Source organism: Coturnix japonica, chromosome 6, assembly GCF_054131305.1.
Source record: "Coturnix japonica strain WE chromosome 6, WE-NBRP24, whole genome shotgun sequence".
Lineage (NCBI taxonomy): Eukaryota > Metazoa > Chordata > Aves > Galliformes > Phasianidae > Coturnix > Coturnix japonica.
The window spans coordinates 22,811,877-22,839,383 of record NC_140668.1 but is presented as its reverse complement, the minus strand read 5'-3'; the positions used below and the strand labels follow the sequence as shown (position 1 = coordinate 22,839,383).

General features: G+C 45.9%; 2 protein-coding genes and 1 long non-coding RNA gene across 14 annotated transcripts in view; 2 read left to right on the top strand and 1 right to left on the bottom strand.

The window, feature by feature from the left end:
• CBFB (core-binding factor subunit beta) overlaps positions 1 to 7,196 on the top strand; it is a 40,769-nt gene extending 33,573 nt beyond the window's left edge. For 8 of the 9 annotated variants that reach the window (XM_085551640.1, XM_085551644.1, XM_085551643.1 and 5 more), the window contains one exon: positions 5,038 to 7,196. In XM_085551640.1, the coding sequence (XP_085407766.1) occupies positions 5,038 to 5,060 (23 nt within the window). In that variant the 3' untranslated portion in view covers positions 5,061 to 7,196. The remainder of the gene's footprint in view (positions 1 to 5,037) is intronic. The other variant, XR_014947713.1, reaches the window with a different exon arrangement.
• A 3,344-nt stretch (positions 7,197 to 10,540) lies between these two features.
• Positions 10,541 to 27,507, top strand: part of PHAF1 (phagophore assembly factor 1) — a 31,476-nt gene continuing 14,509 nt past the window's right edge. For 3 of the 4 annotated variants that reach the window (XM_085551628.1, XM_085551627.1, XM_085551629.1), the window contains exons 1-6: positions 10,826 to 11,191; positions 14,711 to 14,793; positions 17,593 to 17,676; positions 20,579 to 20,622; positions 20,885 to 20,964; positions 25,348 to 25,442. In XM_085551628.1, coding sequence (XP_085407754.1) covers positions 11,128 to 11,191; positions 14,711 to 14,793; positions 17,593 to 17,676; positions 20,579 to 20,622; positions 20,885 to 20,964; positions 25,348 to 25,442 — 450 coding nt within the window. In that variant the 5' untranslated portion in view covers positions 10,826 to 11,127. Of the gene's footprint in view, positions 11,192 to 14,710; positions 14,794 to 17,592; positions 17,677 to 20,578; positions 20,623 to 20,884; positions 20,965 to 25,347; positions 25,443 to 27,507 lie in introns of all 4 variants that reach the window. The other variant, XM_015873846.3, reaches the window with a different exon arrangement.
• On the bottom strand, positions 19,478 to 23,268 carry LOC146760517 (uncharacterized). The gene is made up of 2 exons (XR_014947716.1): positions 23,056 to 23,268; positions 19,478 to 19,752 (listed from the first exon to the last, which is right to left on the bottom strand). It is a non-coding gene; the product is annotated as an uncharacterized LOC146760517 (long non-coding RNA).

The following is a 27,507-nucleotide window of genomic DNA, read 5'->3' as shown; positions in this document are numbered from 1 at the left end:
AAGTCCATGTGCCATGCCGATAATCCTGCTGGTGATTACACCGCCTAACATGAAATCAGAGGTCCTTGATTTTTGACCACTTGTTTTAAGTAATTCATAGAAAGTGAGGCCCTTCCTCATGGCAGCCCTGTCCATCCTTCCTAAATTTACTTCCAACTTTTCCATTTCTGCTTTCTCAGAACTGTTGTCACATAATGGGACTGCATTATCTTCTCTTACTGAACTTGTGGTAGAGGTTGGTGGTGGTATCAAGTATGTCCTAGAGCTCTGTCTGAGAAGCTTCAGAGTTGGAATGCCCAATGGAGAGAGGAATCTCAGTGTACAGATTGCTCTTGAAAGTGACTCCCACCCAATGCATGTACTTTTGACAAGTCACGTCTGAGGAGCTGCCACAGGGTTTGCTATGTGGTTTCAGGCCAACAGAATGGTAAGGGGTGTTACATGTGGAAACTAATAAGGTTGGTGTTAATAGGAATGGCAGGAGTGTTTAGTTGCATTTTTCCATTGTTTTCATGAATAGAGTGTGTTTACAGACACACAAACACAGGTTGAAGAGTTTTATTGACAGTGTTGAAAATTTGACCAGCGTAGCATGGGGCTGGGTCAGATGGTTGGAGGGGGATGCTGCTCTGTGCTGGCAGCTGATGGAGCTGCTTGTCTTCCTCTTGAACTGCCACAATGCCAACATCTGTTTTACCCAAGTGTGCCCCAGTGACAGCAGTGAATGCTCCAGCACAATTGCTGTCCAAAAGAGTCACCATTCTGAGATGATGATGACTTCAAGCTATCTCACTTACTAAGAAGAAAAAAATTACTACTGCATCACATTCTCAGAATGACTTTCAGCCCATACTGATCACTTTATACGTGGGCTTTGGAAGATTTTGTACATGCACAGTTGAAGAGAGCATTGGTGTTAGAGCATCAGTGTGGATACTCCTTGCCATGGATATTTGCCTTTGTTTATCAAGTCAAAATGATTCTCAGTAGCTTCAATCTTGTCTGTTATCCCCCCGTTTCATCAGCCCATGAATTCAGTATGAATATATCTAGACTAGAATGTTACAGGAGGTTTTGCAATATTTTGTTTGTTTCTTATTTGGTTAGTGTTTTTTCCAAATGCATTCCTGCAGTTCTTTTGGTTGGTCATCAAGCTGTCTACTGCTTTACAGGCTTGAAATGGCTTGTGGCCAGTTATAATTTCTATAATATATGCTGAAGCGTTACAGAAGATTTGCATGGCTTCATGTGCTGAAAGCTGAGTGTTTTGGGGTATTGAAACTCCCGATGTCCATCACATTAACTATTCAGTTTTGGGATGTTTGGAAAGAAGCTGCCAGTATTGGTTAAAATTCATTCAGTTTCAGGAGGGTCACAACTGTGATGGGATGCGTGTACTATTTACAGTTGACTGTTTCACAAAGTGACAGCTGAATAACATTAAAAGTAATCCTCCTTCCAACTTAAAATCAGCATTTGACTGAAAAATGAAATACACTGAGGTAAGATGGATAACTCCTGTTTTTTCGTGACTCACTGTGCATGACTCATGGTAGGGCGCTTTGCTTCCTAATGGCAAAGATAGATGCATCTCTTTTAATTGAAGCAGGTCCCCTTAGTCTTTGGGAACCTGAGCTCATTCTTCATAGAGGTGCTTCTGCATGGCTTCATAAGGTGTGTATTTCAAAAGTTAAAGCAAAAACTGTGATTCAGGGGATTCATTATCTGTGCTGAAAGTTCTGGAAATTCCCGTTTTTACATCTCTAGAAGGAACCTCTGTCTTCCTGTGACAAACTGAGCAGAACCACCCGATGACTCCCACACTGGTGGTCACATTCCTGCCACAAATGAGCACTAAGAACTCTTGTGGCATTCCTGTGAAAGCTGTTTTTTACCCTTTATCAGTGGTCAGAAATACCACCTGATTCCTGATGCTCTGCTGTGTCCTCACTGTCTGCACGCAGGAGGATTTCTCCTGCTCTTCACCGATGGTTTTAATTTTCAGATGCATCCATGAGCGATGCTCTCAGCACATTGAGTGCTGCCACAGGGGCTGTGTTCTGTGCTCTGCACTGGCATGGAACAGTGACTGGCAGAACAAGCGTGTTCTATGTTTGTGCTCCTGCATGTTTGTGCCACACGAGTAAATGAGAGCTCCTGGGTGGGAGGCAGCTGTCATTCCATCACAAAGGAGTAAACCCCACTTTCTAAAATGCAGACTACACCTTTATCCACATATGCTTCCTATGAAATACTGCAGCGAGTGCTTTCAGTACGTTTAAGGGTGATTTGTCATGCCTCCTGCATATCACTAAAGGGCAGATCTGGCAGCCGTTCAGTAGTGGCTTCTGCAAGCCCTACAAGTAGCAGTGATCTCATGAATCATGTGAATTCTTTCATATGTTCTGAAAGAAAAGGCCACTTTCGGCAGTGCGTAAATGCAACCATATGCCCTTACCTTGGAGTCTGTGCTGCAGTTTGACAATAAAATTACTGTGCATTTGGTTTCTTTTCTGAAAAAGCGGCTCTGTTGCTTTTAAAGCAGGGAAACAGCAGGAATGAACTCGATGGCTTTTTCTCCATTAAGTGTGAAAAGTGGGTGAGTACAAAACCAGTAATGAACTGGATGGGTACCACTGAGATTTTGGCAGTTCCTTAACGAGCATCTGACTTTGCTTCTTCTTACAAGACATGGGGAGCAGTTGGAACCAGAAGAAATCTTGGTGCAGTCTGGTCAATGGGAGAAGGATGTGCAAAGTGGAACTGCTGTTCCTTTGTTAGTTTTAATACAGCTCTCAGTGCAGAAGTGTCTGTTCAGAAATGCATAACAGTTGCTGTGTGTTCAGGAAAACTTTTACCATCATTACAGTTGAGTTTTCTCTGGAAGAAAAAGAAATAGAAGTGTGGGGTTCTTTGTCATTAACTTTTCCATGGTTATGCTGATAGGCAAAACTGAATGATTTGGGTTTACAAATGTGAAAATCTCAATTCTTCTGCAATTCTGCACCTGTACAAAGAGAACTATTTGCGGTGTCCTTCAGTAGCTGGAAGGAACATGCCGTCAGGATTTAGAAACTCCTGCACTGTACGTGATGACACCCACTCGTTTTAATGTGATCACTCGCATAACTGAGAAGTCCGGGTTTGTGCACCAGCGGCAATGCTGGCTGCTGCTTTTGGGGCTGCTCTGCATGTAGGAGCACCACACTGCTGGTCATACTGACTGAGGGAAGCATCAATAGAGCAGAGTGAGAGGATGATCTGACCGCTGAATAGCTAAAATCCTGCATCAGTCTGGTTTCCATACTGGATATGTAAGTGCAGTAGGTGCTATCTGTGGTATTCCAAATGACAACCATGCTTCCAAAGCAGTAATGGCAGAGTGACCACCAAGAAGGTCAGGAGGGAATATCTTCTGGAAACGTGCTGATGAGTATGGGAATGGATTCAATGAACTTTGTGCATCAGAATGGGATTATTGCGTAGCAAAGGAAAACGTTGCTTCAGTATTTCAATGGAAGAAGAAAGCAGGGCTTCTCCTTTCCCTCATGGCTGAAGCTGGCCAGTTGTGCTGGCAGCACAAAGTCAGCCCGAGGAGAGAGGGAGGGAGAAGCGAGCATGGAAAGAGCTGCATGCATTAGAGAGCTGGTGTTGGCAGTGGCTGAAGGGCTTGGGGCTGGCAGCCACCCGCAGCCGAGCAGGGGAGGAACAAGCAGCGTGCTGTGAGCTGGGGTAACCGCTGCTGGCGGGAAGGCTTCCTCTGTGTCAGTAAGTGTGACTCAGAAGGGCTGGGAGCAGCAGAGCAGCGTCGTGTCACCGTTAGTCACTGGCTGGCTGAGCTGCTCACATTGTTCAGTGGCACCGTGGGAACTTGGGGACTGCTCAGACTGCGAGCGGCTGCGGTGGTGCTGCCTGTGTTTGGGCTGTGCTCGCCTTGCACCAACACATGGGAGGCTTTCCGAGGGAGAGAGACGTCACTCCTTTGTCAGAGCACTGTTTGTTTCAGCCTTTGGTTTTTTATTTTTTTCTTTTCATTTGAGAATGCAATGCTGAAAGCCTGCGTTTGGCAACTCGCTGTGGTCAGTGCAGCTTGTGGGGCTCCCTGCAGCAATGACTGCCAGCAGCTACGAGCACAGCCCTGCTGCTGCTGGGGTTGAACTGATAGCTGCAGGCCAGCTGTGCACCTCGTGAGCATGGCACCCAAGTGTTGGTACTAAAGCATTGTAAAGCACGGCTAGGATAGAGTGAGTGTTCCTAGAACCAAAGCACTGCCTTAAAATTGAAGTCTCTGAATGGCTTTGTAAGTATTTACTTGCATTTATGTTTGCTGCTTTAAAGCATCCTGCTTGTGTGCAGGGAAAACTCAGAATCCTGGGGTTATGCCTTTGAAACGGAGAAGGTTCATAGTGTTCAGCTGCAGAAGAAGTGATGCGGTCTCACCCACAGTAAGGTCTCTGGTAGGGGCAGCAGGGGCTCCTTCTCTGCTGTGCTCTGCTGCAAACCTTCCTGGTGGGTGGAGGTCAGGTCCTCATTGCCTCAGAGGAAACACTGCACACTTGTGATCCACAATGTGTCTGTGGGGATTGTTGTTCTGGGAGAAGTGGAGATGCTAACTGTGTGTGTGTGTGTTTGCCAGGCAGAGAGAGCAGGTAAGTGTTTCTTACAAGCACTGATTGATACTGACCATCCTGAATTTCCTCTTTAAGTTGCTCTCCATTCAAGCTGTGTCAAAATCTCTCCTAATTTAAAGGAGAGATGATGTTACTTTTTTAAAATACATCAATTCAGTCATCAGCACCAAAGTTTTCTTAAGTTTTATATTATTGCTGACTTCACAGGTACATGAAATAGAACATATATGTACTGGAAAGTATAAGAATGTTTGTTAGCCTGTAGGTTAAGCTTGAAATGCAGTTTCTGGCTTAAAACTATTTGTTTTTTTGACACGTGTTCAAAGTGTTTATTAAACAAACTAATGATTTATGGGTCATTATTATTATTTTTTTTTTAATCCTAAATGTGTATTTATTAATGCAGGCAAGAAGACAACAAGACCCTAGTCCTGGATCCAACCTAGGAAGCGGTGACGATCTCAAACTACGTTAATCAGCATCAGCAATGCCATGGGTCTGCAACATGCATTGCTTCTACTTAGCAAAGGATTGAATAAAGACCAGAAACTGTGATAACTGGGTATATTATGGTCTGTTTCCTGACCTGCGGCAGTCAGAGCCACCGTGACCTGCCATGGTTTGCACTATGTTTGTTACGATACCTGCATTTCCCATGTTAAAGCATGTAGCCAGTGGCAATTTGAGATTTTGTTTTTCTATGCAAACGTATTTTTGTTGGCACTATTTTAGTGAAATGGAAACTTATGCAGCTATACAAACATTTTGTTTTTTTTCTCTCGACTGTAATAAAAATTGTCACTTAAAAATAGGTCAAGATATTACAGATTAAAAACTTCTTTTGTTTCTGTTTTTTTTTTTTTTTTGTTTTTTTTGTTTTTTTTTGTAAACTGCTGGAAGCCAATGCATTCCAAGCTTAATTTTTTTAATATGGGCTTTTGGAGTTCTGATTGTCTCTCTCGTGCTCCTGCTTTATTTTAGATACGCGTTCTTATCTTTCTTTTCAATTTCTTTCTACATTCGCGAGACCTTCAAAACTGCTGACATTATTTGGCGTTACTTCCAAGCTGAGCCCAGTGAATCAGTGCTGTTGGGGTTGGGTTTCACACTGCTGGCCCGTCAGCCTTACAGTTGCAGTATTCTTCCAAAGTGCATCTGTTCCGCTTTTTAAATGATCAAATCTGAAAATCCATATTTTCACACGAGTGCGTTCTACCCCCAAATCTGCCTTGCATTGTGTTCAGTGAGTTGGGGTGGTTCTGGTACCGCTGTATAATGGTACCCTACTGAAACTCATGGGAAGTCGCAGGCTGGCTTCTGCTTTATTCAGGGATTTCTTTAAACAGTGCTTAGGAAGGGATACTGCAACTCTATGGTTTGACCCAGCAGCAGACTGGGAATGGAGGCGATGGGCTGCCGAGGTGATGTGTATGGAATGATGTCAAGATGGCTGCTTCGAGTATATTTTGTATCTTATGCTTTTTGTAAAGCTGTCCCAATGGTGAGGGGCTGAGATGGGGCTGCGTGCAGAAAACCTCAGACCCTGCATAGAACGCTTCCATTAAATTGTGTGCAAATAGAGGCCATGCCGCAGTGAGTGCTGTGTCTGCTGACAGGGTATCACTGGGGAGAGCTGATTTGTGTGGATTTCCTTCCTTTCTTCAGGTGTGGGGGGGAAGAGTTCTGTGCCATGTTTTTCTTTGCATCCATCTGATATTTGAAGAAAATTGATTGGAAACGTGGAGTCATTTGGCAGCGTTAACATAGGTGATCTAATCTCATTGTGTTGTTGGTGATTCCAAAGGCAGAAGCGCTGTATGATAAGAGCAGCTAAATCTGTATTAACTTCTGTAAGATAACTCCGTTCCTCATTAATGGTGATGCAACCAATGTAAAAGAGGGCTTGTGGAAATGTACACAGATGTCAGCATGAAGGAGAACCCTTGTATGTGAACCAGGCGAGTGTTTAACATTCACTTCATGTCAGTAACTGCACACTGTGAGAATGCCATCCCGTATAAATATTCCAATATTCCAACTGGAACGTGACTCACCTCTGCGATGTGCTGTGCCCACTTGTCCCTTTGGCTCTTCCTCCCCAAAGAAATGTTGCTGAGGTGTTTCTGCACCGTGTGCCCCAGCCCTGGGCATCCTCCACCCTCTGTGATGGCGTAGCCTGAAGATCTATTTTATAAGGCTTTTCCTAACGTTTCAGGCAGTGGTTTTAAGCCATGAGTACACAGGAAATGATGCTATCAGCTATTAACGTTGCCATCTCGGTGTAAATACACAACCTTCCCTATCATTTAGCATTCTGCTGCTTCTGATATCTTAATGCTGGCATTAAGATGACAGCCCTTCCCTCTCCTGGTTAGCCAAGACTTTTTAAAGTGCATTTTAAGTTATTGATGCAATTTGATATTTTTCATAATTTCTATTTAAACTAAAGTTGCATCATCTTTCTCGGATTCATCTCCTGCAAGAGTTGCCTTAAGCTACAGGATCGCTTTCGCTACCTTTTGTGTTGTACGTTCAACTTTCATAATAAACTTCTGTGTAGCGAAATGAGTTGTTGTGAGCTCCTTTCTGACACCGGGGGGCTCCAGCAGGAGCAGTGAGCTCTTCATTGGGGTCTTCTGGGATAGGGCATAGGGAAGTGGGATCCCACTGAAGAGGGGAGCTAGGTTAGAGGTTCTTTACAGTCAGAGCAGTGAGGCAGTGGCACAGGCTGCACAGAGAGCTGGTGGTGCCCCATCCCTGCTTTATTGCAGGGGCATTGCCGGAGTCCACCCTGTCTGCCCTGAAGCGGGGCCGATTTACTTAAAGTACACTATTTTGTTAGGACATTTCCAATGCAAATAAGTGAGTTATGAAAGTGGTTTCGAGGATGAGAATTACAGTGCAAAGTTACAGCAGTGGTGCATTTGCATGGGTGACGCTTCTTGTAACTCATTTGCCTCCTGTGCTGTCCACTCTGCAACAAAATGCAAATCCAAGGGCATGCATATTCATCAGCTGCTGCACAGCTCGCAGCTGCTCAGGCTCACAGCTTAGGAGCTTTATTAAACATCGTTCTTGATTACAGATTGAGATAAGCAAAACGTCAAAATTGCCTCAGGCTCATTTCTTCAAGCTCAGGAGTGGGGGAAAAAACACAGGACAGCCGAGCACAAACCCAGTCAATGCTGTGACCCCACAGGGGGGCAACTGCAAAACCCAAATGTCTGTAAGGGGGAGCAGGGATGCTGAGAACGGGAAGGACTGTGGTTCTATTGGCTAATGCTTCTGGCTCCTCGGCGTGCCCACCAGGCTTCTCGTAGTGACCCTGTGCATCCCAGGCTGCTGTTCTCTAAGGGAAGTCGGTTTGCCATAAGTTCGCAGGAACTTATCAGCTTTTCACCAAAACTGGTGACTACAACATATGTACGCTGAGGTCTTGCTTGTAACTGTGGATAAATGCTTGCAGGATCTTTCCACACAAACATCTCCTCCTCGTGGAGGTGCATGGAGTTGACAGCAAGGATTGACAGCAGAGGATTCACAGCATTTGGTGGAGGGAGAGAGGCCGGGCACTGGGCAGCAAAGCCTCCCTGGTCCTTATGGTGAATCTTTGCTTACAGTCGTGGTTCTGGGCTGTGTCCTTCTATGGAGAGCTATCTCCTGCTGTCAGTCCATGCCTGGGAAGCACAGTCTGTATCCCACAGACCTCTGCCATTGAGCTCCTCCTGCTTGCTGTGCAGTGTGCTCAAAGCTGGCCTAGTTCCGCCTTGCTCGTTGCCAAGACTTCTTGATGGGCTTCCTTGCTGGATATCTTTCTTGCTCAGATTTTAGCACCGTGGGCTGCTGCTTTGTAGCCGTTGGGCAGGAAGGGTCATCCTCTGCTTGGTGGATGTCTGCACGTTTCTCCCCTGAGTATTTTCACTTGGCACTCTGACTTGGTGACCTTTGTAGGTCCCTTCCATTTCAACCCTTCTATTTATTCACTGTGCTTTCTTCCACAGTGTTTGCAATGTCTCTCCTAGCCCTTGTCTGTGCTGATGCAGAAGCTGTTCCCCCCAAATAGGGATGTCAGTCTGTCTCAGCTGGGGAGACTGATGGATTCAAAGGGATGCACCATGGTGGTAGGGAGGTGCTGCTGTTGGGCAGGTTTGTAGATTTAGGGTCAGAGTGTGTCTACATGAGACAGGACTGACTGGAGGAAGCTCTAGTGGCTGCAAGCTGGGAAAGAGCTCAGCCTTGCATAGGGCCAGCTGGGAGCTGCAGCTCTGGGCCACTTGCTCCTCACCAGCTCATTGAACAGCCCCTGCTCCCCATCTGGTGCTGCCAAGGAGCCCCTTCATCCCCTCCTTACTGGGGCAGGCGCACCCACACCAAGGACAGATCCTCTTTTTGGTTCTGCTTTCGGTTCTACTCTGCAGAGCAAGGGGCTGTCAGGACGTGGGCTCAGTGGTCTCATGGAATGCATGACTCCTTGCACCACCCTGCAGCAGCACATCTTTCACTGCTGCTTTGAACTCCGCAGCATTTTGCTGTCCAAGTCCATCCATGTGCCCAGGCTGCTGCTGCCTCCTACTGCCCAAGGTTTGGCCTCCAGTGCTGAAGAAAACCCAGTTTCAGAAAGAGCTTGGCAGTTGGCCTGTGGCTTTGCAGGGCCTTCCTCCATCCTGGGCTGGAAGGAGCATCTTACTCCTCTCGGGTTGGCATGGATCTCCATTTAAAGCCACTGATAAATGAGACAATCGAGCTTTATTTTGCTTGCACTGTCCTACTTGAGAGTGGCACTGTGCTGAGTAACTCGAGAAGAACCAAATCATCACTCCAAAATGTGAGAGCTCAGGGCAGCATCGTGCAGTGTGTGCTGCTCCCAGGATAAAAGAGCAACAGGTGCATCTTTTCCTAATGAAGCCTATTTAGATTCTGCCCTGCGTGCATCATGGCTTTAAGCACATCCGGAAGGGCTGAGGTCTGCGAATGGCATAGATGGGTAAGGAGGGAAGAGCCCGACTCTTGGGATTGGGAAGTGATGCTGGTGCCACTGAGATCCTGTGTACCTGGGTGAGGGAAGACCTGCCAGCCCCATTCCCAGCACAGGGAATACCAACACCAGGCACCCAGACAGGGTTAACAGACACCACTTTGAATTGTTTCTAGCTGTGAAAGCTGTGTGCACTGTTAAATCTCATCAGGAGAGGGCAGCCTGCCTTCACCATCAGCGCTGCTCACTCTGCTGCGCTTCTGGTCGCTCCTGGTAACTTCTGAATTCTATTTTCCCCCCATTCCTGGGGTTTTGACCCCAGCCAGGCAGCCAGGGACTGGGAATGGCGGCGAGGGCACAGTCTGTGCAATGTCCTGGAACCACAGGGCTTCTGCTCTGGCTGTGGGTTCCTGTCACTGACGCCAGATGTTTCATTTAATGCTCCTCTCCCCTCCTTTATCCCTTGATCAGAGGTGATGGCATCACCTCGCACCAGGGGAGGTGGTTCAGGTGGGATATTAGGAACAATTTCTGCTCCCAGAGAGCAGTGAGCACTGACAGCTGCCCGGGGAGTCACTGTGCCCGGAGGTGTCACAGCGCTGCAGGGATGTGGGCTGGGACTGGACCTGGAGATCCGAGACAGGACCCCGCAGCGCTGACCTGGTTCGCTGCTCTCTCCCCGGCTGAGTCACCCATCTCCCCTGCTGACCCGCCGGGTGCCAATCGGTAATTAACAGCCCAGCCTTTGTTCCACAGCCCTGTGACCCAACCAGAAAAACCAGATCGGGGTTGGGCGGCTTTTCCTCGTTGTCGTTCCTGCCTTTCCCAACACGGCTCCCGCACGGCCGCATTCGGGCATGGCCCGACGGGACGGGAGGGGACGGTCAGCGGCTGCGAGGGGGCGGCTCTGCCCCGGGGGGCGGCGGGCACAGCGCTGGGACACGGCTCCCAGAGACAGGGCTGGGGTTGTGCTGTGGGGAGCCGGGGCTGCACTCTGCGATCCGTGCGGGCCGCATCCGACTCGAGGCGTTCCGTGACCCGATGCCTCCCACAACCGCAACCGCGTCCCGTCCCTCAGCCCAGAGCGGGTCTCGAACCCGCGTCCTCCCGCACCTCAGGGACCTCCTCCCCCAGCCCCAGAGGCGTTGGGGCGCGGACACGCCTTGACCCCGCCCCCTCCCCCGCCCCGCCCCCGGCGCGGCCTCGCCTGACGACGGCCGCAAAGCGCTTTTTCAGCAGCCGCAAGTGAGGTGAGTGGCGGCTCCGCGGGGCGGGGGGGGAGGGGGCCGCGTCCCCCTTTCACAGCCGGGGCTCCGCCGGTGCCGCGGGGCTCGGCGGCTCTGGGCCGCATGCAGGGGGGCGGCGAGGGAGGGTCGGGGGGCCGGTCGCTGTTGCGACGGCGCGGGTCCCGCGGGGCGGGGGACGCGGGCCCTCAGCCCTCAGCCGGCCCCCCCCGCTCCTCCCCGCTTCCCCGCAGGGGTCCGGCGCCGCCGCTGCCCGTCCGCCGGGGCCTCCGCGCCAATGCTGGACCTGGAGGTGGTTCCCGAGCGCTCCCTGGGGAACGAGCAATGGGAGTTCACCTTGGGTAAGTCCGTGCCCGCGGGCCGTGCGCGGCTCTCCGTCCCCGTCCCCCTTTTAACCCCCCCACCCCGCGCTGTGTGGCCATGCAGTGCCGCCCCGCTTTGTTTCCCGGCTCCCTACCCCCCCCCCCCCCCCCCAGCTCGCTGCCTCCCTTTGTCTGACGTCGCGGTGCATCCCCTCTTTCCCCCCTTCCATCCCCTCCCCTCCCTTCCCCCTCCGTCGGCCGTGCCGTGCTGTACCGTGCTGTGCCCCGCTGTGCCCCGTGCCCGCTGTGCCGCCGCCTTGTCCTGATTTCCAGCCTGACATCCCCTCTCCCCCTCCCCTCCTTGCCCGGTGCCGGCCTGCACGCTGTGTGTGTGCCCCGTGCTCCTGGCTGGAGCTGAGACTGCTCGTGGGAGACGGCGGGCACCGAGGGCTGCTGCGAGGTGAGGGCTGGGTGCAGCCTGATGGCTCAGGGAGCGTTAGAGCAGCTTTGGAGGCCTGTCAGCACAGTGCCCCGCTCTCAGAAATCTCGGTGGTCTCCTTGTGCCAGTGCCCTCACGTTGTGCCTGGAGGTCCGTGATCCCTTAGGGGTGCAGATTCGTGTAAACACAGCGTGGTTGGGTTGGAAAGGACCTCAAAGCTTGCCTGGTTCCAGCCCTCTGCCGTGGGCAGCACTGCCGCCCTCTGGGTCAGGCATTGCCTGAAAACAGGTGCGATCTGAAATGGTGTTAATAGCCACTGCTGGGGGGTACGCTTTGCTGACTCCCAATGTCGTTGCTTTGCTGACTCCCAATGTCGTTACTTCAAAAAGATGTGAAAAAGGAAAGAGAGGAGTATGGAGCCATGACTCTTGTTTACCCAAGAACCCCCCAAAGAAGCCCGTTAACACAGTCTCATGGCTAAAATTACGTACTGTGTTTATGTCTGTGTGTACACACGTATAGATGTGAGAGGGAGGAAACTCAGCTGTAATTCTTGGAGTAAATATAGCCACCACGTGATGAGTCTAACGTATAATTAGCATGACCTGGTGGTACGGAGCTGACTCGGCACCAGGACACTGCCCTGTGCTTGTGGTGATGTGTCCTGGCTGATGGAGACTCTGGCTGTGGAAGTGCTGCTGAAAGCGGGATCTGTGCTGTCCCAGTGTTTCTCTTGGCACCCATGTAAATCCGCTCTCATCCACGCTCATAGCAGCACTCCTGACCTTCTGCGTGGCTCCCAGCATTGTGCCTGCACTGGAGGTGACTGGGGGGAAATGCCGGAAGAACTTCTCCTATGAGTTCTTGGATTCTGTTTCTGGCTGCTCTGTTGACTCACCGTGTGACCAGAGCTTGAAACATTTTGCCGAGGCTCAGTGTGGTGCTGAGCTGTTTGCCCGGCTCACCGCACCTCTCAGCCTACATTCCTGCTGTGTGAAAGAGGACAATTAAATCCTTATTTTGTAGTGCCCGTAGCTGTGTTATTAGTGTTAGATGTGTAATTTCTAAGGCACACTTATGTTCCTGCTGCCTTTTATACTTTCTTTTTTGACAGGGTTTTGCTTCTCTTTGTGCACTGAGATTTGTCTTACCCCTTCAGAAAGGCAGAGGGCTGGAGCTCCCATCAGTGCTTCCGCTGAGGATCAGGGTGTCAGTGCCACAAGGGTGGAGAGAACTACCCCAGATTCCTCCCTCTTCCCTTGGCTCTCTATTAGTGGAGGTGGAGGAGGATGTTGTCCCTTCTATGTTTGGATTCTGGGGGCTGCTCCTGGAGAACTTAGCTTCCTGTTTGTAGCTTTAATGCATATTTGCATGGCAGAATCTGCTTGATTCTCAGCAAAACAGAATGGGATCAGCCCATGTCTGTTTTCTTGCAGCGTGAGAGAGCTCTGAGTAATGGCATCATGTGAGCTGTTTGCACGCTCACAGACCTGCGGTTGCAGCAGTTATGTTGGGCTACAAACTCATCTTGGTTTTGTGTTCCACCACGTGGGTTTCTGAGGGAGCCCTGCTGGCACATGCTATGAGTTTATGCTCTGCAAGTGTCTGGGAAATACTGGCTTTGAAAACAAGTCTCATGCTTTGAAATCACCTTTGCTGTTTTGGAAGCACAGCTTCTGCTGGGTTAAGGGATGCGTGACTTTCACGGCAGCATCTTTGGTCTTAGAATCATAAGCAACAGCAGGAGGCTGTTCCATTTTGGAAGTGCTATTTACCACTGAACTGTCTTTTTCAAGCAGGCTGCAGAGTTCAGCTGCTCAGGCTGCACAGTGGCTGCTGTTTCCTGGTGAATAGGAAGCAGTTCTGCTTAATTGTGTGCCTCTGTACGTGTTGGTTTTGTTGTTGTTGTTGATGGATTCTCAAAAGGAGCACTCTTGGAATTTGTAGTGTTTTCTGGTGTAGAACTTGTAGGTGCAGCCAGCTGTTCTGCTTTTCTTACTAGCTCACGCTTTTGGAACCAGTTTCACCAGAAACATTTGTGTGTGATATCTGCAGATGGAATCGTTGTAGGTCTAATGTATCAAACAGCTGGACACCATGATCCCAGCAGGGCTGTGCTGTACAGGAGTGACAGGCACACAGGTTAGCGCTGTGCTGCCAAGTGTTAGGAGAGTTAAAGCAGAGCTGGTGCTGATGGAGGGAGCGAAGTGTGATTTACAGCTGAAGAGAGTTTCATTTTTTTTCCGTAAGTAATATCTAAAAGGTGCTCTGGAGCTCTGTGTGCTGTGAAGGGCATAGCTGCTCTCTGAGAGCTCCAATACCTGAGCTGTTAGCTCAAGGAAGCTGTAGCTCCTCTGCTGAAGTTTTCTAGCAGAGGCAATTTGCTTAAAGCTTAACTAGAAGTACAGAAGAAAAGGATGAGGAATGTAAACAGAATGCCAGATAACTAAATCTTAATTGACTTGCAGCAATTACTGAGGGATAAAACCTTGAAATTATGAGCTTGTGCTCTGTCTTTTAAATGCCAAATCCAGGAGCACGATCTCACGCCACTTGGAAAGGCCCTGGAGCTGCAGCTGGAGTATCTTTATCTTCATTTGCTTTTCCTCGTCAAATGTGTCGTCTGCTTGCTGTTAGAAGCTGCTGTGTGCTGAGGGAACTGTAAGCTGAGAAGACACAGTGCCTTCCTACAGCTGCAGCAGCAGAGCTGCTGTGAATATGTTGTATTTTTATCTCTCTTATACAACTGTTTGGTTGGTTATCCAGCCTGACTGAAAGATACACCATAAAATGCGCCCAGGAACTTGTGGAGTGTGCATGAGAATGCTGACTGACTAACACCGGCAGGTATTTGCTCTGTGCTGTCATATTGTTGACTGGATTGCCAACCCAACTTTTCTTGTGTGCTGCAAGTTGGTGGGTAAACAATGGCCTTTCTGTTCTAGAGCACAGGTTTGTGCTGATAGTGTGAGTCAGATAGGCTTTTTGGTTGATTGCGTGCCTGTGTGTCTTAATGCGCTGTTTGCCAGTGATGACTCTGCCTCATCCATAACCTTTCTGCCCAAACATGGGGTGAGCCAGTCTCTGAACTGGGGAAATGCCGCTGTTGTTTCTTGCAGGAATGCCTTTGGCTCAGGCCGTAGCGATTCTCCAGAAGCACTGTCGTATTATCAAGAACGTCCAGGTTCTCTACAGCGAGCAGGTGAGTACAGATGGTCTGGTCACATCACTCACCTCGTTGTGTCTCTCGCAATTAGGGTGCCATGGCCCACACTGATATTGTGTTGTGATAGCACATGTATTACTCAGAACAGAACTGGATCACATCAGAGGTGTGATCATTTTTGTGTCAAGTATAATAATCTGTTAATGCGTTAATCATTCTTTGTAATTGAGGATTTATTAGTTCCTAATATGCTTGACTTTGTCCAAAAGAGGACTAGAGGGGAAACCATTGTGCTGAATCAAGTAAATGTATTATATACTGACTTTACTTTGAAGGAAGGGAAAACAGTATGGGGCAGAGGAGGCCCCAAGCATGTTATGTGAAATGCATGTGTTGTAGGTTTTTGTGTCAGGAAAAAGGTAAAGTCTGCCAACACTTAATTTTATTTTTGAAGTACTGGTTGAGGTCTCATTTATTTGCAGTGAGAACTGAATGGCTGAGGAACAAGCTCAGCTCAGGTGGTTCCCTGATGGATACCTATTTCATGTAATTAGATGAGTTACCCCTTCTGTTTCAGATCATGTGTATTTCTGGCTTTCACGATGACTGAGTGTTTGGTTGTTGAAATTGTAGCTCCATGTACTTGATGCATTTAGAGGTGCTTTAGTTGTCTTATTGCAGTATGTCCCAGAATTATATCTAGGCTTGTTTAGATGAGCAGTGAGGCTGCTGTTGCTCTTGGTTTTGTAGAGTCACAGGGTGAGCAGTCCTGTGCTAGAAGGCATGATGGACCTGCACCTCTTATGGGGCATTTACTTAGTTCAAGTTGTTCCATCTCATTTCTAATTCTAGAACTCTGGCAGTATTCCCTTTCAAAAATTAATACGACAATTAAATGCAATTAAATCTGCCCACATCTCTCCTTTTAATTTGACGTAAGTGGGATGCCCAAACGGTGCCAAATCTTTATGAGCCCTTTTCTGTGAAATAAAGAATTTTAACTCTTGTTCATTTTCAGCGGTGTGCTGAATTGCCTTTGTGTCTCTTCCTCAATTCCTTTCTCTGGAGTTGTGTTGGTACATTGATGATGGTTGTTTCTGCAGCTTTGTGCAGACTGGAAGCATGGCTGCCCATCTGTCTCTTCCTCTAGGAAGGTCCTTCTCTCCCCTGCTGCCTGGTACCTTCCTTCCTCATACCTGAGCTTCTCTTTTGCATGTTGAAAGTCACAAGAACTAAATTTGTAGCAGCGGAGTACAGGAGCATTTGGCTAAGATAATTAATTAGCGGACTTTTCCTCAGTTGTGTTTTCCTTCCTCACCCACTCACAAGTACTTGCAATGCTTTCATTAGATTTGGAATAGCCTGCTTAGAAACCAATGAGATGCAGATCAACAGTGTGGTAGCTCTGAGATGGGATATGTATTTTAAATGTAACGCATCACAGTTTTTTTGCTGAATCTGTAGCCCTTCTAAATTCATTTTGTAAGGGACTTAAGGAAAAAAACAACCCTCCTAGGATCAGAATTAGACCTTACTCGTGGCTCTAAGTCAGTGCTGCTTCAATTCTAGACTATAATACAAGAGTTTTGTCAGCAACTATGAGTGAAGTATTAATGCTGTGTAGGGTGCTGTTAGGGCTTCAGATAGCATGCGGGGAGCAAGCAAAGGGAATGGAGAAGGAGAATCAGCAGTACAGGGGCTCGAAAGCCCTCAGGATCATTTGGACCTAGCAATGTGATGCTGAGGATGTGGATTAGAAAGGGGTGGGAGCTGCACAAAAGTATGCAGGCTATGGTGCTGGCATGGCAGCAAGGAGGTGAGGCAGTTTGGGATGAAACCTAGGATTCTGGCAGTCAAAATGCAGACTTCCTTCAGTAGAACAAAGATGTAGAGTAGCAGTTTTAAGATTGCTTAATTCATAAGTAGGGCTGTATGATGTGGCTGTTCATACAGAAGCTAGAATGTACCCCCAGTGTCCCATTCTGTGTCAGTCTTCTGCTAGATAACCAACTGGAGCAGCTCTGGGGCATGAGTACTGCCACCAGCCCCTCATGTAACCTCTTTCCTCCTGAGCAGGCAGTTATGGAGGGTAGAGCTTTTCAAAGCAAGTGTGAAGTGTGTTTTGCATAGTAGACTATAAAGTAGCTGAACTGGGACCAGCAGGCTGTATATGCATGAGTTGTATCAGTGCAGAAGTGAGCTGCTTCCAGAGCTTCGCAGCAGGCCGAGGTAGTGTGGAGCCTGTCCAGACACAGGGAAGCCAGTGGAATGTCTCCTATTGACTCCAGCAGATTGCAAATTAGGCCTTGAGTTATTATGATTCACGGTAACTAAGGAAACCAAAATTCACAACGGAAGAGTCTGAAGCCTTCCTTTTCAGGTCTGAAGAAGACTGACACTCCTGGCTTTCTGAAGTGGAGAGCTCACTTGCCATCCTTCTGTTGAGTGATGTTGTGACACAAGATGTGAGATGTGCTGTTATTTCCATGTGCCAGGATTGTGGCAGACTGCCCCTGTGTGATGCCTGTGTGTGATACTAAGCTTGATGTGTGATGTTTCTGAGGACGCTTATTTTCCCTCTCAACTTAATGGACAGATGCCCTTCTGGGAGATTCAGAAACTCTATTTGTTGATGGAAGATGGACCCTATTTGTTGCTGTAAGAAGGCATTGGAAGCTTTGGCCAAATGTATTTGCATTATACATATTAACTGAACAAACAATTGTTTTCTGAGGCAGTTTTGTTTTTTCCTAGGTAACCTATCTGTACACTGATTGTATATCTAAATGGAGAAGCCTTGAAGTTACAGGCCTAACAGCTTTTCTTGTTTTGCAGTCACCTCTCAGCCACGACCTCATCCTTAACCTGACTCAGGATGGAATCAAACTGCTGTTTGATGCTTTCAATCAGAGACTTAAGGTAATTAAACACCCTTCCTGCAAAGAAAAGAGTGTGAGACTAAGCCCTGGGATATGCTGACAGTTAAAGTAGTGTAAATAAGTGTGTGAACCTTTTATGCATTTAATGTTGCCTTGTGATAATGAACTGCATTTCTTTTTTGCAGTTCCACATCTGCTCTTTCAGGTGACCGAGTACTGTTCTGCCTCTCTAGGATGCTGTACGTAGTTAAGAAGCAAAATAAAGGGTGGGTGGTTGCTAACCTCCCATGGCATTTATGATCTCCAAAAGTCTGTTGTAAAAGTAATGTGAAATGGATCACTATGGGACTGCAGAGATATGGCTGAATCACTACAGTGTTTTAAAAAGCTTTCATAACTGCAGCATTTAAAATCTCTGTATCTCCTCGGTATTTGGGATCATCACAGATTCAGGCTTTGGCAAACAGCCATCTGAGCACAGTTCTCTTCTCAGTGCCCAGGGGCTGGTGGGGCTAATGGTGTGCGAGTGCTCTACTGCAGCTGCCAAGTTGTTGGATGGTTAGCATTTGAAAGCAGAAGTGTGGGGTTAAACATGAGGCCGGAAAGTCTGTGCTTACCCTTGAGTTAACTTTGGAGTGTGGTGCTCACATCCATACTCCAAGGCTCTGCAACAGTCAGAGCTGCAACTGCCTTCCCTGATTAAAATCTCATGTATTCTTTGCCAGATAGACCTTTTTAAATGTAATCTTTATCAATGTAGCCTACACCTGTAGGAAATCTTGGCAAAAAAACCATTTGATTTCTGAGGGGGTGGAACCCAAAACTGAATCACTCCAAGCAGACACCTTACTCCTCTCCAGTCACTTGAATGTCACTGTCTGCTTGTTGAATCACTACAGGTAGCCCTATAGACACATAGACTTTGTGTCCAAAGGTTTTGCTTTGGTTTCACTTCAGTGCTGTTGTACAAAAACATGCAGGAACCAGAGCAATGCAGGTGTTATGTGAGTTTGTAGCTGATGTGGAAGAGTTTGGGTCAGATTGTGAAAGCATTGCTCTACTGTGAATGTTACTGCAGTGACTCCTGTCCAGCTCCTACGGGCAGAGGAAGTTAGTTTTATAGTGCTGTGCTATTATGGCTGATTAGAAGACACCTAGGCACATCTGTGATCTGTACTTAGTAGGATCCATCCAAACAGCCTGTGTGACTAAACAGCAGATTTTACTCTGCTGGGCCAACTAACTGCCTTCTAGTGGTGTAGACAGGCAGTTGTTCTTGGTCTTCTCAGTTGTTTGTTCATCCTGTATAATGAATCAAGCTAATATTCCATGGCTTCACAAATGAGTTGTTTTCTGGTGCTGTGGCCTGTTGCACTGTTTCTTCAGTCTGTGTTGTTTGTGATTTTGACAAGATTTTTGGACTAGATCTAAATTTTGCAGAGTTGTGCTTGTTTCTTCCTCTGCTGTAAGCCAAAAGCAGTGTTGATGTGAATTGATCTACCACCCAAATTGTGGGAACAGGGCTGATGGCAAACTGGTGCTTAATGGCAGCACCTTTCTCCATGGAGTGGGCACCTCGTGCTGCAACACACTGCCCTTCATTGGCTGTTCTCTTTTGTTGCTCTCTGTTCTGTCTCTTTGTGTTCAGCAGAACTTCAGGAGAACATCTATTGAGAAATCTGTTTGCTCTTCTTTAGGGTAGCTTTGCTGTAGTTTTAAAGTCATGTGTTTTGTGCTGTGCTTGTTGGTTGTGTCTTGAAATGTGGGCTTTCCAAGCAAACTGGACATGCTTCATTCAGAGAACTCTTCCTGCTTTTTATGAGTCAACAGCATACCACTGAATTTTTTATTTATTTATTTTTTTTTTAATTTTATCTTTTCTTTCATTTTTTATTATATAGTGGTTGGGGCATTGCAAGTAGCTCTATGTAGGGTTATTCACCAGGCATCTCCCCAAACCAGGACTTCCTTCTTAGCTGGCGATACATTTAGGCCTTACAGCCACACACAGAGGCAAGATCCCTGTGGAGTTCTGCTTTGTGCTTTAGCTGAACAGTGCATCCTTCCAAAGCATAAAGAGCACTTTTTCTTCACAGCAATTACGATCTTCCTATTCCTGCAGACAGAGGAACATGACTGTAGGGTGGAAGAAGATTTTTTTTGACCATGATTAGTTGCTGATTTATAATCTGTCTAATGCCCAGCGTAGCCCCAGAAATCTAGTAACAGTCACCCAAAAATCACATAAAATCAGTCTTGAATGCCAGTTTGCAATCATGTATTTAGCACAAAAGAGCCATACTTAGTATTGACATGCATATTAATGACTTCAGGGGAGCCCCCTGGAACATTCAGTGAAGTGTGAAATATTTAATATATGTGTTAGAATATGTACTATGGCTTTGGTTACTCTTTGTGTTTTCTTCAATGCTTGGAGAGATGGAAATGGAATGTTACTGCTTAGTTTTGCTGTATTTATTTTAAAAAAAAGAATAAAAAAGTTGGGAAGTGGAAGCAGTGCAGTCAGCACTAAGAATTGCTGCCCTGTAAAAGCGTTGTTCAGGGTAGTAGCAGTGACCCAAAGGATGGCCTGCTGCTTGGTTTTCATTAGAGGGTGCTCTAACTGGCTTACTTTTGGTCTTGCCTAATTGTAGTCTATGTAGAAATCAAGATGCTGGCATGCTAGAGGAGAGACACATCAGTATTAATCTATGCAGGATCCAGGGGTACCACGCTGAGTCCATAGCTGTTCTTCAGTGCTATTTTGGATATGCTATTGCTGAATGAGTTCGTGGAGTTTTGTTAGTCTGAGATTTATCCTAGCAGAACTGATAGGGGAAGGACCAAGCATTACAAGCTGGCTTTGCCTTCCCTGCCTTCTGACAAGAGTTTGCCTCTGTTATGGTGTGCAAATATGGTAATGTTTGTTTCCTATGTTTCAGGTGATTGAAGTTTATGACTTGACTAAGGTGAAGTTAAAATATTGGTAAGTTGAGATCTCTGACAGTTATTTTTATTCCAATGACTGGTTCCGCTCCTTTTTGTTCTGAATTCATTTTTCAACCATTCTCATTAAGAAAACAATAACCGTTAATAAATAAATGTGGATAACCAAATGCTGTATTTAAAGAAGGTTATTAATTTCCTTCGGTCTTGGAGACTTCTCCAATTTAAATGCGTTGTTGCCTTTAGTAAACGTTTATATCATCCATTCAGTACTCTTAGGGCAGATTCATTTTGTTTTTCAGTGGTGTCCATTTTAACTCTCAGGCAATTGCTCCAACCATAGAACAAATTGATCAGTCGTTTGGAGCAACGCATCCAGGAGGTAAGTCAAAATATTTCTGGGAATGAGAAGTACACCTACATTGAGTGATCTTTTTCTTTAAAGTCTTTCCTGTGTACATCTGCCTGGAGAAATCTGCAGAGATTTCTGTTCTCAAATAATTTGAAGTTGTGTTCCAGAGTGGCCATGTTTTTATAGCTAGAGTCATTGGCACAGAATGCTGTTCTCAGATATCATTAACGATCTCTCTTGAACTGCCAGTACCAGAAAATTCTGAGCTTTGTTGTTGCTACTGTTGTTTTTACACGTTTTTCTGCGTGGTATGCTCTTAACTGTCCTTAGGGATTAAGTATACCATGACCATACAGACATTTGAGCTGATCTCCACGTAGAGCTGGAACAGTTTGCTGGAGCTCTGTGCTCTGAGAAACTTAGTTTGCATCTCTCTGCACCTCCTTCCTGCTGCTGGGTGTGCTTGGGAGGTGCAAAGCCTTCGGGCAGTATGAGCAGGACTGGGGCAGGTTTCTGTAACGTGACTTGAACCCTTTTACAGAGCTACTTGGCTTTTAACACCTCCATGGCAGTCCTCTGCTTACATGTGAAAATTGAATTCATCTGGGGGGTTTCTAGATGATGAAAATAAGCAAGTGGTAAAATAGAAGAGGAAGATGTTTCTAAACTGCTCAGGAACCTTCAAGAAATGGAGCCCCAAATGAGTATAATGGGAAAGAAGCTGAACTACATGTGGTTGAGAATATCTTTTTCTATTTTTAGCTCGACTGGGTCTGTTTGCAGTAGTCAGGGTGATCCCAGAAAGACTGGAACTTTTTGTGGTCGCTGGTGGTTGCACGTCCAGTCTTTGTGCCTGTTCTCTGCAGGCGGTTTCTTGCACATCACAAAACAGGGTTTATTAACTGTGGAGGGGCTTGTGGCAAAAGTAATATAGTTGCACAAAAGCCTGCTGTAGTGGTTGCATATCAGATGGAGATAAATGGAGTTCTGAAGATTTCAAGCTGTAATACTCCAAGGATCAGAGTAAGCCTTTTTAAATTTCACTTCAGTCATGATATTAACACTTCCTTTTGGGCAGACTCTGAGATCTATAGTTAATATTGTGGCAATAGTATATACAAGAACTTCATAGAGTTTAGGAAGGGTAAATGTGGCTCCATGCCCTTGACAATTAGTAACTTTTGATTTGTTCTGTGACAAAGACTGTTTGCAAATATTCAGAAAAAAATAATGTAAAATTGTGGTGTTGTGAAATAATCATCTCAGCTGTAAGCACTGTTTATAATAGGACTAGCATGTTATATTACTGTATTAATTTAGCATGCAAGTGCTTAAATATGTAGTTTGGAATCACATGTTCTCATGCTTGCCAGATCCTCATGCACCTGGCACATTCAATTAAAACTTGCTTAATCTGATTATAGTTTTCACCTGGTGACATGTAGATATGCAAATCTATTTAAGCTGTTGGCCTCAGTCACTGCTTCACTAGTGTGTAAATGCTTGCTCAGTTTTAATTTTGGAAATCCAGTATGTTCCATTAACAGACTTACTTAGAGTAAGTGCTCTCTAGTAAGCAGTCTGGTCATAAAGAATGTTTGAGGTGTATCACTCAGTGCAAAGTTTTGGTTATTTTTTCTGATTCCTTAAACAGAAAAGGCAAAACCATGCAAACACACAACACAGTAGTTTTCAGGATGTGGGAGGGAGGATGGGTTTTTCCCCATCGCAGTGTGACAAAAGGACCACAAGCCAGTCTCTATGAATGACAGTATAACACAGCCATCTCTCTCTCCGTTGTACTGTTACTTCCCATAAAAGCCAGTGCAAACTCTCCAAGATGAAGAGTATTCTGTTTGTCTCTGTGTTAACATCCACTAGAATTTCATAACAGAATATTGGATTTCCCTTAAACCAAGGTGGCTGCAGCAGAACTTTGCTGCAACAGGACACAGTGTTAGTTTCAAAGGATATTTCAAAAGGCAGCAGTTAGGCTTTTTTTATGTGTTTTTTTGTGGTTTTTTTTCTTGTTGAAACCTTCATTGAGAAGTTCTGATTTTGCCCAATCAGTGGTTTAGAAAAAGGAAAAGTCAACAGAAAAACTTTAATCATCTTCATTACCTTTGGCTGATGTTGATTTTGGAGCATGTAGTATCTTTGCCATGGAGCTGATTGACCTTCGGAGCACTCATATTTCAACAGCTTCATGAACACCAAGGCTTTATACCACTTTTCCATCTTCTTTCCACGGTCTCCTGACCTGAGCTCCTCCTGGGGAGTGCTTGCTCCTGCCAGTGGTTCTGTTGCAGTCACATCCTGTGGATGTGGCTGCTTGCCCAAGCACTGGGTAAGGGTTGTGGGATTGAACGGCTGTCAGAGAGAGTGTCACAATGGAGTTACTGTAGGGGGAAGATCCCTGTCCTCCAGCTCTGTAGCTCTCAGAGGTTGCCCAGGTTCTCCTGGGGTGCCAGAAAAGTCTTGTTCTTGAAACCAATGGGACTTGACTCCTGACTCTACCTCTGTTTTGGTCAGGACTGGCTCTGCTTTGCTGGTAGCTGTGGCTTTGTCCCATCCAGATCTATGGGAACTTTTCCCAGCTGCCCACACTTTGCTGCTTTCCTGGAAGGCAGACTCCTTCCCGTTCCCTCTCCCAGAATAAAGCAGCCCTTTTGCAAATTCAGCAATTTCTAGCAGAGTTAGTCTGCAGGGTACCTGGGTAGTGAGTTCAAAATAACCAAACCCAACCGACCAAAAAAACCCAACCAAAAAACAAACAAAAAGAATCCAGAAAAACCTCTAACAGCTAAAAAACCCACACAGGTATTTGTGACATAGGATCTTGAGGGACATATGAGAGACCTTAGGGATAAGTAAGTTCCTTGCCCTTTAAACCTCAACATCAACAAACATTACAGGGGGTGGGGAATCGATGTGATGTGTATAATCAGATATCACACTTGGCATGACTAGGGGAAAAACACTTCTCCAGCTGGCTGTGGGCTTTGGAAAAGATGCATCATAATTTATCACATGAGAGAGACTTGTGTAATTTTCCTGCAGATCAAAACATTTCCCTCTCCCCACACGTTTTGCTGTGAATGACGGACAGGGAAAATGCTCTTAACCAGCACATTCTGCAGCAAAGACAAATGATGACTTCTGAAAGCTTAGTGCTTGTTGCCTAACCATTATTTTTCTATCCTGGGCAGTCTGGCATCATCTGGCTATCTTGTGACATGTCTCCGAAGCTGAACATCTAAAAGGCACTTTGTTTTAAAAACAAACAAAAACAAAGCCACAATGAAATACTTTTTCTCTCTAAATGATAAGTTGCTATGTTTTCTTAAATGTGAAACTATAAGAAAAAGAGCACTGAACCAAATTTCAACTGCATAAGTGGAGGAAAGCAGCTTCTCTTGCTGCGGGGTTTCTTCATTGTGGTGTTTTTGTTGTTTTGCCTCTGCTGTTTTCAATCCCTTCTTCAAATGATCCAGCTTCCGTGTGTCAGAGGAACACTGTGTTCCACCCAGCAGCTACCAGGGGCAGGTTGAACCCAGCAGCATCGGTTCCAGAGCTGCTCCTGAGCTGCCAGTCTCCTGGCATTGTTTTTAAGCTTTCCACAGTCTCACAAAACAATGTCTCATCAGAGTAAACAGTGGGGTCACTTTTATTGCTGTTTTATAGGTGATGTTGAGCAATTAATTGCAGTAAATCAGGATATTCATGACATGATGGCAACTGGAAGTCTGTGCATGCCCTGATGTATTATCCTCCTTAAAAGCTGGCCTATCAGTGAATGTTTCTGATGATACTAGTTTTAATTACTGTTACAAACGGATCAGGACTTGTGTGTCTGATGCCTTTCCTTCTTGTGTTACTGGGGCATGCAAGCTGGAGCTCCCCTTGGTAAAGACAAGGAGGGACCTCTGAGCTTTTCTCCCTTGGACTGAGGAGCTTGCATTCCAGAGGTGTGAAATACCAAATTGACCAACATTTTGGGCTCCTGCGCTTGAAACACCTCTTGGGCAGTGCTGTACAAGTGTCACACAGCAGAAAATAGAGTTATTTAGTGGTAATAGTTGCTGCTAAAACTATTTTAATGATGTTAAGTGATTGTTGCATTGTATAATTGCATCATTAGGGATATATTAGTGCCTATGGGCTTATATAGCTCCTCTTTAATAAAGTTAAACTCCTACTTTAATAAAGTTAAGATTTTTTTATTGCTGTCTTTTGACTGTAACAAATGAGCAGCAAACCAGTTAGTGCCCTGTGTGATTGTGTTCCTCCCAACCACATCCTCAGACCTGGTAAATTAATTGACTTGCTATGAAAGTGCTGTTAGATCTGAACTGCTATGGAATTTTGTCAATTTTTGCAACTGTTTTTTCCTTTCTTTTTTTTTTCTTTTAGTGTATAATTCAGCTGAACAGCTCTTTCACCTCAATTTCAGAGGACTGTCGTTTTCTTTTCAGCTAGACTCCTGGACTGAAACTCCAAAGTACGAGGTCAGCAATCATTCTTGGTTAATGGATAGTCTTTTTGTCTCTATGGTACTTGCAAAATATTACCTACAGCGTGTCTAGCCTGCAAGTAAAAGAAACTAGTAATTTGGAAGAAATTAAAATCCTCAGTTGTGCTCTTATTTGTGCTGTGTATTCATTTTGGCACTAAAACATTTTCCTCCTTTTTGCAGACTACGCTCACTTAGAGCTTTTGCTTGTATCATGCACCAGGGCTAATAATTGTGTTGTTGAAAAGAATCTGCTAAAAATACGAGCTCCCTCTGTGCAAATAAATAAATATTAAGCAATCTAATGTGGAGCTCTTTTTTTTATCAGATATTTTTGAATCTCGTCATAGCAATTATGCAACAAATCTAGGACAGGGTTTGTGAAATACATTTTTGTCTTAAGTGTCCTTCAGTGTGTGTGCTTTTAGAAAGCCAAGTGAATGGGCTTTGTTTGTGATGCCTGTTGGCACAGTTGGCGAAATGTTTGCATGAATTACTGAATGATTGAATGCATTACTGTTTTCTGAAATCTTTGGAAATAAAATCACATCTTTTGTGATTTTCACCTGTGCTAATAAAAACAAACGAGGACTAGTTTTATTTGAGGCTGGGGCTGCTTTCATTTTTATTGTCTGTGGTCCTCAGTAAAAAGAACGTGTGCAATATGAAACCGGTAATAAAACAGAAAAGGGTCAAATCAAAGTGTGAGAGTGCAACCACCATGGTGGCGTTTTTTCATGTCATGGCTTAGCTCTATAGAAGTTGTATTTCAACATATGAGAAAGCATGGAGCTGTTTAGGGCAAGTAATCATTTAGAAGTAATAAAGGTCAGCTGAGTTCAGAAATACTAGAGTCATTAAGGTTAGAAAAGACCTCTAATATGATCTTGTCTACTGTAACCCTGGTGCACTGTGCCAACTAACCATGTCCATCACTGCTGTATCTCTATGGTGACACCTCTTCTCCCTGAGCAGCCCATGCCAGCACCTCACCTCTCTTTCAGAGAAGTTGTTCCTAATCTCAAACCTCAGCTTCCCATAGTACAACTTGAGGCTGCAGCCTCTTGTCTTATCAGTAGTTACCTGGGAGAAGAGGCTGACCCCTGCCTTGCTACAGCCTCCTTTCAGGGAGTTGCATAGGGATGAGATCTACCTTAAGCCTTGTCTTCTCCAGACTGAACAGCCTCAGTTCCATCAGCTCTCTCCATTAGACTTGTTCTCCAGACCCTTCAGTTCCTTTGCCATTCTCTGGATGCATTCCAGGGCCTTACTGTCTTTTCTGCTGTGGGGGACCTGAAACTGAACACAGTATTTGAAGTTCAGCCTGAGTACAGGGGCATGATTATTTCCCTGTCCTGCTGGCTGCTCTTCTTCTGAATATATAAGCCAGGATGCCACTGTTCTCCTTGGTCACTGCTGGCTCATGTTCAGCTGGCCGTCAGCTAACACCCCCAGATCCTTTTCTGCCATGCAGCTTTCCAGACACTCTGCCGCAAGCCTGTAGTTGTGTGTGGGGTTGTTGTGACCAGAGTGCGGGTCCTGGGACTTGGTTCTTGTTGAACCTTATCCAATTGGCCTCAGCCCATTGATCCAGCTTATCCAGATGCCTCTGAAAAGCTTTCCTGCTTTCAAGCAGATCTGCACTTCTTCCCAACTTGGTGTCATCTGCAGACTTTTTGAGGGAGTGCTCAGTCCCCTGTTCAGATTATCAAAGGGCTGCAATCAGTTGTGCTAGTTCCCTCAGCACCCTTGGGTAGGTCCCATCTGGCCCCATGTGGAGCAGAAGGTGTCTATTTTCTCCTGAAGCGTGGAAGTTTGTTCTGCTCCCCATTGCAGTCTTCAAGTTCAGAGGGCTGAGTACCCTGAGCGTAACTGGTCTGATTGTTGAAGATGGAAGCAAAGAAGGAATTGTGTATCTCAGCCTTTTCCTTATCCCTGGTAATGTTTGGTGCTGCATCCAATGAAGGATGGAGATTCTCCTTGGTCCTCCTTTTGTTGCTAATGTATTTGTAAAAGCATTTTTTGTTATCTTCTGCAATAGCGGCCCAAATAAATTCTAG